General features: G+C 38.8%; 1 protein-coding gene across 1 annotated transcript in view; it reads right to left on the bottom strand.

Annotated features, from left to right (window-relative positions):
* Positions 1-12,064: 12,064 nt before the first annotated feature.
* The window catches only part of CWC27 (CWC27 spliceosome associated cyclophilin), a 253,748-nt gene continuing 252,841 nt past the window's right edge, over positions 12,065-12,971 (bottom strand). The window contains exon 14 of the mRNA XM_003265985.2: positions 12,065-12,665. Within this exon, the coding sequence (XP_003266033.1) occupies positions 12,503-12,665 (163 nt within the window). The 3' untranslated portion in view covers positions 12,065-12,502. The remainder of the gene's footprint in view (positions 12,666-12,971) is intronic.

The raw sequence follows: 12,971 nt of genomic DNA, 5'->3' as shown, positions 1-12,971 counted from the left end.
TGAAAGCAGAGCTCTCATACAAAGGGAGAGACCCAAAGAGGGTACCCTTTGCTGGCTTGAATGCCTGGATTTATATCCTGATCATTGTCCCTCCTGCTGTGCTCTAAGGCAACAGATGATTGGCTATTTCTTTACCTCCTGTTTTTGCCTAATTAGCTTTTTAGTGAGCTCTCTTTACTACCTGATTGGTCGGGTGTGAGCTAAGTTGCAAGCCCCGTGTTTAAAGGTGGATGTGGTCACCTTCCCAGCTAGGCTTAGGGATTCTTAGTTGGCCTAGAAAATCCAGCTAGCCCTGTCTCTCAATTGCACTGAAGACTCTTTAGTTCCTATGGAGTCTGACTTCTAGGTCTTTTTTATGAGCAAGCCATGGGCCTCGGCAGATGACATGGAACAACATATGGCTCAAGTCACAGATTATGTCACTAAGTCTGGAGGGCTGTGCCCTAAGTTTTTACAGGAAGGCAAGTATTTGAGTGGAATCTTCACTGTGGGAAACAGTGAAGTGGTACAAGTTAAGTCATGTGGAAAAGACAGCATCTGAAGCTTCCACTATGCTAAACCTGTTAGCTCCGGGGACCATTTTATCTCAGGGAGGACTGACCAGATTCCTTAGAACTGAAGTCTAAGAATGGGGTCCACAGAAAACAGGTGCAGGACAAGAATTGCTGGTAGGAAAGAGAGGAAGAGAATCAGGATTAAGAGAAGGCAAATAATTCCAAGAAGGTAGACTTGGATTTGGCAGGAAGAACAGCATGAGTGGTTTTCGTGGAGCCGTTTAACAGAATTTCAGTAGGAGTCTAAGGAGCATTTGGGCTGGCTAGCAAATGCAGAAGACTGACAGTGAAGGGGGAGGGAGGAAGAGCTATACAGGTAAGCACTGCATAAGGGTGCCATGTCTAAAAAACATAATTCACATCACAAACAACATAGCTTTGATAATTAGTATGACGATTTTTTTTCTTGCAGGTTTAGTAGTGTTTCTTTTTAACAAAGTAAGTATATTATCACAATTTTCTGACATATGGAAGTAAAATGCCTTGGGGACCGGCTACCTTTTTCCAATTCATACAAGCACAGCCTACGGACTAGCAATACTCCTGAGGCGAAAAAGCTCAAAAGCCTCAAAAGGCATTCTATGATTCTACTAAAGTAGTAGAATCAATGAAATTTGCAAAAGAAGAATCTTCTGTTTATTTCTTACCCTGATCAATATTATGGTTCAGATGGAGATATTGAAGGTTAATATTTTTATGTGGGGGATAAGAAAGAGATCAGTGGAAGTGAATCTCTCTGTTTTAACCTGCATCAGAACACATGTACTGATGTTGTCCATGTTCTGAAAATTCCTAAGGGTTTTCTTTTGCAATCCTATCTGGTCCTAACTCCCTCCCACTAGGCATGAGACCATTTCCTGTGGTTGCTAGATGTGATTTGAAGGTAGCAGGAGAATGGATAAGTGGGAAAGAATTACTACTCAAGTCAAAGCCACTTGGCTTACATATAAAATTCTTGATGTGTTTCAAAAGCATCATTCAAAGCAAGTTGATAAATTAGACTTTTAATTGTGACATCGTAGGTAATGAAGAGTCTCTAGTAAAATTCTCCAAATTTCTTATTTTCTTTCCTATACCTTTGGGAAAAAGAAGTTTAGGAAAATGAGTCAGGTTTAAGGCAAATGGAACTATAGTACCAGAAAAAAATCCACTAATCTTTCTTGTAGGTATAGTTTGTGGTGCCAAAAAACAGGCAGTTAGATGATTATAGGTAGAGAACAAATACTCTAATCTTGATGCTTTGATAGGGGACATTTCCCTGATTAGCTTTTTGAATAACTAGCTGCTGTCTACTAAGTTTGAGGTCTTTATTATAAAATAATTGCTATTGGAAGGCTATATTTAAATACCTGGAGAAATCACTCATTGTTTCAGTGAACCGAACTTCTTTTATTTTCTGTCTTATAAATAAGTGACTGACTTAAACTTGGAGCACTAGAAAGACTTACCAAGATCATTAATTGCATTTTCCCATCATGTAAACATTATGTTCAGGAAGGGTGTAGTAGGCAGTTCTGGGAATCAGGCATAGACAAGCTGTCCTACTTGTCTTCTTGGCTTCTCTGATTGTATAGGTGGATCTGATGTTATGCAGTTTCTGTGAAAATTTTTGCATATCAAAGAATATGGTAAATTTACATAGGGGCTCATTACATAAAGAAATACCCAAGAGAATGTGAGTCTTTCATTAAAAAAAAAAAAGCCTATTTTGCCATTTAAGATTCTCATGTGCATTCGATGTTTTTCATTCTTTTAGCTTTCTGCTCTAGGGCAGTGTCTAAGTCTGATTTCTGATTTTCAGAAAATAGGCATCAGAATTAGTTGAGTAAGCTTATTCAAAAAGAAACAAACGCAACAGATTCCTGGACCCCTACCCAGATCAACGGACTTGTCGTTTCTGAGGCCTGGGAAACTGATTTTGACAAGATTCCTGCCCCTCCACTTCCTGCAGGGTGATTCTGAAGCACATTAATACATTTACGAGTTCACATTCTGTGTTGTCGGGAGCAGGATGGAGATAGATTCTCAATGCAGTACCAATCCACGAACAAAGAGAGATTAGTCTCTATTGAAGGTTCTTTCTCTGTTGAAATAAACAAAGGAGTAGTTTGAGAAAATCTGGGTGTATTTATAAAGGGCACACAACTGGCTGTGTGGGCTGACAGGCCTGGGGCTAAAAATATTTGGAACTGCAAAATTGCAAAACCGTCAAGTGTATGGATATTGAGAATTTTAAAAAATAAGATGGAGTATACTCTGTCATATAACTATTACAGTTTAAATCCTAATAAAGTGGAATTTGTGACTACAAGATCAACTTGATTCTTATCAAATACAATATTTGGAATTTTAAAAAGTTCTGTGAAATATCTAAACCAATACTTGTACCTTCTAAAATTTCATAAATTAGAGATTTAAAAATATCATAAATTCTTGAATTCAGACTTTTATTTCTGCCTGTTAATAGGCTTCTCTAATGCTAATCTGTCAGGTAACAGGTGGTGTGCAATTTCTCATAATCTTATTTTATCTAATTTACTTACACATCTTAGTTTTTTAAGACTTTACATCTTAGTTTTTTAAGACTTTACATCTTAGTTTTTTAAGAAGACTTTACATCTTAGTTTTTTAAGACTTTACATCTTAGTTTTTTAAGGCTTTTCACTGAAATTGTTTCTACCTGATAATCCTAATCTAGCATTCCTGATCACTTCATGAAACTGGGCTTAAAGGGAAATCAATTTAGGTAGCATTAAAATAATTAAGGAACCGGAATATGAGGGTTGTGTTGTGGTCGCTGAGTTCTCTCTGGCTGTAGGCCTGGCTGTAGCCCTTGGATGGGAGGCTGTGGGGAGGGGTCCTTTGGTTCATTACTGTGATGAGGCTGACGGCGGCTGCTTTCCCAGGCCTCAGAGTTTCCAGGCTTGGGGTGATGTGCAGTTTCACTCCCTTGTCTAGCCCATCATGACTTCCTGTTCTTTTTCTGTAATGTTTTTCAGATCTACTTCTTCATGTTGCCTTCCCAGGCCTGGGTCTGGTCCAGGCTTTAATTACCTCACACACACCTGCACTCTTCTAATATCCTTTTCCTGTCTACAACTTTTCCTTTCAGCATTTTTTTCCCCTTTTCACACACAGAATTCTCTTCCTTAAGCATCATTTCCATCACCCTCCTCTTCGAGCAGCTACCAATTTCATCAAATCCAATCTCCAGGTCCTCTCTTCCAAATCCCGCCTCTCTGCTTGGGCCTTCTATCTCCTCTACAGCTGGACTCTGCTTCAGCCAAGCAAACGGCCTGACACTATGTCTATACAATGCTATAACATCTGGTTAATCCAGTCAATTCTGTCAAATCTTCAGTTAATCATCTGGATGTTTTGTCTACAAGATGCCAAACATCTGGATTGACTGAAGAAATTCACTGCATTGATGGAGTTGTTTTTTTTTTTTTTTAAACTGAGTTGACCAGATGTTTTGGCATCACGTAGACACACTGCTGTCTCCGACATTTGTCTTAATAACTTGTCTGCACAACCTTCTCCCCACCTGGAACATGACCTGTCTCCTCAACGCCATGTTTTCCCTTTCTTTCAAATTATGTTCAGAATTCTGTCTGCCACAAAGCAGTTCTAGATTAATCCCACTAAACCCATCTCTTGCTTCATTCTGGCATTCGCTTAGTTTCTACATGTATAATACTTTTCAACTGAAATCACTGTGTTTTGTCTTTTTATTTTTGGGCACTGTCCTCCTCCTCAACCCCATTAGATCCTAAACTCCAGAGGTGAATCCGAGGTATATAATGAAAACAACTGGGCTTGTGTAGTGAGAGGCTCAGCAGTCCAGTGACAAAGGGCAGAAACTCTGGAAGTTAGTCTTGTTTTGTACTCCAGCTCCTCTGCTTACCATGTGACTTGGACAAATTATTTAACTTCTGTAAGCCTCAAGTCTCTTCCTCATTTATGATATGGAAACAGTAATAGAGCCTGCTTCATAGAATTGTTTATAGGGATTAAATGAGTTGATAAAGTGCTTAGACAAGAGTCTGGCATCAAGTAGATATCCATTAAACGTTAGCACTTACCACTACAGGGGCTTTACCTTTGTAAAAGCTTGGTTTTCTTGTCTATTCTTTCTTTTGACTGTAACAACACCTTGACAGGTAGGTAAGGCAGCGGTGACTGTTCCCGTCTGAGACAGGAGGAAACAGATATCAAGAGGTTGTATCATTTGCCTGTTAAATCAGTTGCAGTTCTGAAGCCTTACAGCCTTGCTTTCTATACATCACATGCTGGCCCTCAATTCTTCATAATCTCTGGACTTACAGCCCATCTGTGACAAAGTGTCTTATGTTAAATGAGAAAAAGACTGCGGTGATATTTCCCTAAAGTTACATTTATTCAATTGTTAGAGCAGTCCCTGAAGTGAGGTTGTATCCTTCCTTCATTTTTAGTGTAAACGTGTCCTATCTTTGTGAAATGATGGTGACATTAAACTATAATATATGTAATAACCCTACACTGGATCCTGAGGGGCTTAGTCATTAATCCAACAAATATTTATTAAGTGTCTACTATTCGTTAGGCAGGGTTCTAGGCACTGGAACAACAGGGAACAAAACTGACAGAAATCCTTTCCTTCATGGAGGTCATTCTAGGGTGGGAGAGGGATGATAAATTAACCTCTTTAAGGCTCAGTTTCCTCATCTGTACAATTGATAAGTTCCTACTTCATAGAGTTGTTTGTAAGAATTAAGCAAGTAAGGCAAATTACGTGGGAGTTAATAGCACTATTGAATACAACTAAACAGGGAGATTGAGAGACTGAGCATGTGGGAGGGGTGGCTGGAATTTTAAAGTAGAGTGATTATTGTAGGACTCATTGAGAAGGTGCCATTTGAGTAAAGACTTGAAGGAACTGAGGGAGTTGGCCATGTAGACATCCTGGGGGCAGTATTCCGGGTGGAAGGAACAGCCATTGCAGAGGCCCTGATATGGAACACACCTAGCTTAATTGATGAACAGCAGGAAGGATAGTGTGGCTGGTGCAGAGTAAGTGATGGGGAAGGTAGTAAGAGAGAAAGTCAGAGAGACTGAGAGGAAGAGGTGGTAACTACAAAGAGTCTTAGGCCTTTGTAAGGACTTAGGCTTTTACTCCGAATTAAATGGGAAACCATTGAAGGGTTTTGAACAGATAAGTATAACAACATGACTTGTTTTAAAAAGTTTAACTGGCTTCTATGTTAATAACAAATTATAGGAAAAAAGGGTGAAAGTTTATTATAGCAGTCCATATGATAGTTGATGGTTCCTTTGACTAGGGTGGTAGCAGTGGGAAGTAGCAAATAATGGTAAAATTCTGGAAATATTTTGAAGGTGGAGTCGACAGAATATCATAACAGACTGAATGTGTGAGATAAAGACTGGAATCCAAGCTATTTGGCTTGAGCAACTGGAAATTGCATTATGGGCAATGCAATTATGGCATTGCCCATAATGGAGATGGGAAAATTACAGAGGAAGCAGGTTTGGTGGAGGCAGGGCTGGGAAGTGTAGATGACAGTTACATTTTGGACAAGTTAGGTTTGATGGACATTATGGAATTTCATTGTGAAATGGATCTAGTCCTCACATAATATCATGTATAACTTTTCCAAATTAATTTAAAAATCACTTGTTGAATTCTTTTGTTCCTTGAGAAACAGTATCCCATTCTTAATTAGTCTATTCACTTATGCCAATAATATAGTATTATTACAAAGTTTTATAATAGAAATAAAATGGTCATACTCCTCTTATTCTAAATAAAATATTTCCTTAAAATTGCAAATTAAAAAATAATACACACCACACAAAAAGAAGGAAACCTTCAAATTGTAAGTTTACTCATAGCTGTTCAGAATGAACCATACAACATATAGTTTAGTCATTTCTTTTCCATACATGGTATGCTTCATTTCAAATATATTCTTTTTTTTTTTTTGAGATGGAGTCTCGCTCTGTCGCCCAGGCTGGAGTGCAGTGGTGCGATCTTGGCTCACTGCAAGCTCCGCCTCCCGGGTTCACGCCATTCTCCTGCCTCAGCCTCCCAAGTAACTGGGACTACAGGTGCCCGCCACCATGCCCAGCTAATTTTTTGTATTTTTAATAGAGACAGGGCTTCACCGCGTTAGCCAGGATGGTCTCGATCACCTGACCTCATGATCTGCCCACCTTGGCCTCCCAAAGTGCTGGGACTACAGGCGTGAGCCACAGTGCCTGGCCTTTTAAATTAATTAATTAATTAATTTTTATTTTTTTTCAGATTCTCGCTCTGTTGCCCAGGCTGGAGTGCAGTGGCACGATCTCGGCTCGCTGCAACCTCCACCTCCCATATTCAAGGGATTCTCCTGCCTCAGCCTCATGAGTACCTAGGACTACAGGTGTGTGCCACTAGGTCCGGCTCCTTTTTTTTTTTTTTTTTTTTTTTTTGAGACAGAGTTTTGCTCTTGTTGCCCAGGCTGGAGTGCAATGGCATGATCTCAGCTCACCACAACCTCTGCCTCCTGGGTTCAAGCCATTCTCCTGCCTCAGCCTCCCGAATAGCTGAGATTACAGGCATGTGCCACCACGTCTGGCTAATTTTGTATTTTTAGTAGAGATGGGGTTTCTCCATGTTGTTCAGGCTGGTCTTGAACTCCTGACCTCAAGTGATCTGCCTGTCTTGGCCTCCCAAAGTGCTGGGATTACAGATGTGAGCCACTGCACCCGGCTCATTTTTGTATTTTTAGTAGAGAGGGGGGTTTCACCATGTTGGCCAGGCTGGTCTCGAACTCCTGACCTCAGGTGATCCTCCTGCCTCAGTCTCCCAAAGTGTTGGGATTACAGGCGTGAGCCACTGCTTCTGGCCTCAAATATATTCTTATTAAAGTGTTTGAATATCATAATAAATCTCTAGAGTAAATTCAGAAAATAAATAGGAAAGTCACTTAAGAGTGTCCTGCTTTTAAAATTATCCTGATTACTTTTAAAAAGTGCCATAACTTTAGCAATGACTATCATTTTTGGCATCATGAGAATGAGAAAATAATAATTTCCTAAAAGACCAAGAACACCTTTCTGACTGGTGCTGTGAAGAAAGCATCCAGAAGATGTTTAACATGAATTAGCACCATGATCTAATCTTAAGGAAATAATTCCCAGCAGATGTGGAAAAGAGAGAGACCAGACTCCTGTCTGCATTTCATTTAGAAGCCAGTCATCTTTCCTTTTCAGGTAGGATTTCTCACCCCCTAACCCAAAATACAGTTTAAAATAAATTAAATAATGAATTTATACATTATCACTTACCTGGAATAATTCAAAGAACTATAATTACATTTCTTTCCTTTCCCCACCCAACAGCGTTTTTTTTTTTTTTCCCCTGTAAGATTTGGTTGCTTCTTGAATTGGACATATGACTAATTGGGGCAAAAAACACAAGAAGCAGGGGAAAAATAAATGTGAGGCAAGTGGTTCTGGAAAACTCCGTCGAGAATCTAAAGATATAAGCTGCCATAAAAATGTAGGGTACAGGTATTGCTAGAACTTAGGATGGTGTGAAGTAATTACAAAAAATAGAAATATGCATGAAGACTGTGATCCTAGCAAAGGGTTCAAACCTTTGTGTAAGTTCTTTAGTGCCAATGCAAGAGTTACTGTATAAGCTTTTAGCTAGAATAAAACAGAATGGGAAAAATAACCAGTTTACTGGAGCTACTTTTGGTGGCTTGAAATCAGCCACGGTGAGAGGACTTATGTTGTGGAAATCAGTAAATGCTGCAAATGATGGCTCTTCTTTCCTTTATTAAGGAAAGCTGGTTTACCAGCCTACCAGTGAAAACAACTTTCACAGGGATTTCCACAGGCAATAATGAAACTCTTAGCACCTGTGACAAAGATCTTCCCCTACAGCTTTGGTAGTGGTGGTAGTGATTTTAGGGAATGACTAAATGTTTATTTCTACAAACACAGGACTTCTAATGCCCATCCTAGTAAGATTTAGTATTTCATTATTTCTGTCAGAATTCAAATTTCATCAAGGCTTTATTAGAAAGGATTTCTCTACAATATGGTTCCTGTTTCACTTGTCTTCAGTAAAAGCTAAAAGAAGAAAGGAGATAAAATATACTTGGGACAGTTAAACTTCCTGCTTTCTAGTAAGCAGAAATGATACCACCTGATAAACTGTTCAGAGTTATTGGAACAGAGACAAAGCCATAGAGAAACTGGACCCGCTTTTGTGTGTGTGTGTGTGTGAATGACAGTGTTAAAGAATGTAACCTCTCTTAACTTCTCTACACCCATTACAGACAAATTGCTTATACTGATACAACCCTCAACGGTAACTCACTTCACACCTCCATTTTCTTTCTTGTTATCACCAAGATTAAACAGCATGTTTGGGCATTATTTTGCATTTATCTAACCTTTTCCATACAGGCCACAGTGCTACAACAGAACAGGTTTATGTACCTCACACGTCAGATCTTATCAAGGAACTTGGTAGTGACAGCTTGATAAGGACATCATAGCTTATTGAACTTGTTCTAAAAACAGCAGCAAACCACTCATCTCCTCACACTTTTTAATGACCTTGTTCTATGGTAGCCCCATTTTTAGATGCAGCAGATGCATTACTGTGTGGCCTCAGAGGATACAGAGTGCTGAGGGCATGTGTATTATTACACCATTTAGGATTCACCTATGGCTTTGATGGTGGTGGCAGTGATTTTGGGGAATAAATGAATAAATGTTTCTTTCTACAAACCCAGGACTTCTGATAGTAAGATTTGGTGTTTCATTATTTCGCTTGGAATTCAAATTTCATCAAGCCTTTCATTTTGTATTACATCATTAAAAATTCTAGAGAGATCTGCATTTGCCTCAATTACCTATTGAGAATGGAGAGGTCTAGGGTTAAACTTTCACTTTGCCAATGACTTCAACCATAAGAAAATGTGATTTGTCATAAAATGAGAAAAAAAATTGCTGGGAGTAGCTTTTCTCTTTGCTCTCCAGAACGTGCAGCTTTGTCACAGACAACAAATAAGAATGCTAACTCATATAGCAGGAAGAAATGTAAAAAACAAAACAAACAAACAAAAAACCAATGGTAACATACTTCCTTGTGTTAGGATAACATCCCTAGGGTAAGACACATAAAATAAAAATCCCAAATATGAAATTAAAATTAAAAGACTAATTTTCTAACATGTTTTTTGAATTTTTTTTTTGTTTTGGCAATTCATTTGGCTCCCACACATTCCTGTGACATTTGCAAAAGGTTTACTATGAACACATTTCATACAATATTGAACAGATAATTCAACTACATTTTTAAGCTTTTTAAAAATTATTATTGCTCTTATTCAGTTAAGTTTATGATGAATTTTATTATCATGTTGAAGTTCTTCTGATAAAATTCTAATCTCTGTGGAATTTCAGACGTTTCTGCTCCTTGTGGTTAAAACAGGATGAGAAACATTCAACCAAACTGGTTTTAATTTTGTCATTCAGTTATCTCTTTAAACCTGCAAATAGTATTCTCTAGCGTGTGCCCTGGAGGTCTGTGGTTTCCTCTGTTCCAGGATAACACTGCATTGGTTAAGGTGGACATGATCCAGGAGGAATGGTAGAGAAACCGTAGGGTACTTCAACACAGACAGATTTAGTGGTAATACGTTTCAGAATAACCAACAGAGACTGTGAGTTCGGAAGACGAAATTCTGTTTTATCTGAAATAAAACCAACATTATAACCTTTATGGTGAGGGGAAGATGGGACACACTTCCAAACACTGGCTTATTTTGGGGTGGCTTTGAGTCTGACCACTCTGCATTTGAGTGGGTTGACGTTTTCCCAGAACACCTCAGTCATAGCCCTCTCCTCCTCTTTGAAGCTCTCTCCTTCTTCCTGAAGCAAAACAGAAAGGGTTCTTGTTAGTACTGGGGGTCCTTCTGTCTTCTCACCTCAGGTTCCAGATATAATCATAAAAAAATTGTGAAATATTTCAGGTATTCCAAAATGTACAGAAAATGAGAACTGAGTACCTACCATCCAGCATTTAAAAAATAAAACATTACAAACACAAGTGAGCTCCCTGGGAATTCCTTCTCAGAGGCAAACGCTATTTCCACATGTGTTTTTATACTTTTCTACATATGTGTACATTCATAAACAATATATCATAATGAATTGTGTGTCAATTTTTATATAGGTGGTTTCCTTTTTTTCCACATTATTTGAAAGATCTGCTACTACATATAGCTCTGGTTTACTGATTTTCACCTCTATAAAGTATTCCATAGTATGACTATTCAACAACTTATTTATCCATTCTTTGGTTGATGCTTTAGTGTATAACTTAGTACTTCTCTCCTTGAGCAATATGTGAGAATTCCTTTAGGATTCCTAGGACCTAGAATTAGAATTTTTGGGTTATTGGATATACACATTTTTAACTTCACTAGGTATTGCCAATATCAAAAGAGGTGGAACCACTTGGAGTGAGGCCCATCCATCTGTTTAACGAGCCCTCAGGGTTCAAAGTTTCAGATTCAGTAGTCTGAAAGAGAGGTGGTAGTGATGGGTGGTATGGCCAAGAAGTTACATTTCTGACATGTTCTGAAGTGATGCTACTGCTGTAGTGTTGCATCTGGGATTACATTTTGAGAACCAGTGCTCTATGCTCTAGAGAAAGCCTATCAGATTACATTCTGAAAGAGAGCTGATGAGACACGACCTGAAAAAATGTAGCTGGTGAGATTTTATCAGGTTAGTGAAATTAGCCCGTGATATAATTTTAGCATTCAGACTGTAATATATAATATAGATAATATACAATAAATAACCAGTATGGGCCGGTTGCCATGGCTCATGCCTGTAATCCCAGCACTTTGGGAGGCAGAGGCAGGTGGATCACTTGAGGTTGAGAGTTGAGACCAGCCTGGCCAACATGGAGAAACCCCGTCTTTACTAAAAATAAAAAATTAGCCGGGCATAGTGGGGCATGCCTGTAATCCCAGCTACTTGGGAGGCTGAGGCAGAAGAATTGCTTGAACCCAGGAGGCGGAGGTTGTGATGAGCTGAGATTGTGCCATTGCACTCCAGCCTGGGCAACAAGAGCGAAACTCTGTCTCAAAGAAAAACAAAAAACAAAAAACGAGTATGAATGATTGTCATCAAAAGCTGAATTCTTAATGAGTTTTTATTGTCAGAATGGGACCTCTGCATGTGCTCTTGGTATCACTGTGCTGAGAAGGGCAGAGGAGTGGGCAGGGGGCCAGGTGTCAGGCTGGGCATGCAGTGAGCCTGGCTGATGTTACTTAGAGTGTTAAAGTATCTTGACTGTGCCCATAAAACCCAGGCACTGGCCTGCATGGAGGTGTGAATGTTCACTTGGGGGTTCCTGAAGACTGAAGGCATGAGGATATTGAGTTGTGCTGGCTTGGATATTTTGAAATATTTATATGCAAAAAACCCCATCCATATTTATATTCTATATTTTATTTATAATCTTTTATTATATTCTGAAGTTAGTGAAAGGGAGGTTTCCCACAAATATTCTTTCTGTAAGAACTTCTTATTAAAAAATCTTGAAAAGGAAGCCTTCATATATTTTAGGGTAAAAGGACACAAACAGGGTTGCAGTCTGCAATGGTTAAGATGTAATGTGGAAGGAAAGTTATTTTATTTCAGATTTAGCAATATAAAAGTTCAGCTAGGAAAAAGCGCATGTACCAGTAACCAAAAGCATTTGCTTACATCATTCCACAATTTGCAAAACAAGATAATTGTTTTTCAAAACCAGACAACAGGTTCGAAAATACTTCTTTTCACACCCCTAAGTGATGCTATTGGGAACAATGGCTGTTACAAGGCCATTGCAGGCACATTTCCAGCAAGTTCGGGTTATCATTATTCTCATTTTATCTTCTTTCTTTTTTCTCTCTCATCAGCTTTTTGCTTTCTTCCCTCCTTCTTTTATTCACCGGATTCCGAGGATCATAGATTTCAAATGTATCTGAGTCTTGCATGCTTGCATCTTTCACTTTTCTGCTTTTATCCTCAAACTGAAGTACATGTGACATCCTAAATAGGGAGAGAGTTGGTTCAGTGATTTCTTGCATGGGAACTTACAGTAGAAATTCTATACTCTACTATCATTGACATAATGAACCATAAGCATATGGAACACCAAGATGGGTTTGTTGTTTACTGGTGCTTACACCACATGGAAACCAACTTCTCAGAAAACTCTTAAATTTGAAAAACATGTCTGGAGTTTGTTCTGCCGGTTTGTATTTCTAGTAGAGAGTCTCTTTGCCTCAGTCTTCACTTGAGGTTTCTCCCCTGATGGAGGGTTAAGAGAGTTCTATACAGAAGTGTTCTTCAAAG

This window comes from Nomascus leucogenys, chromosome 18 (genome assembly GCF_006542625.1).
Source record: "Nomascus leucogenys isolate Asia chromosome 18, Asia_NLE_v1, whole genome shotgun sequence".
In the NCBI taxonomy this organism is placed as follows: Eukaryota; Metazoa; Chordata; class Mammalia; order Primates; family Hylobatidae; genus Nomascus; species Nomascus leucogenys.
Note: the sequence above shows the minus strand (reverse complement) of the source record. Positions and strands in the feature narration are given on the sequence as shown.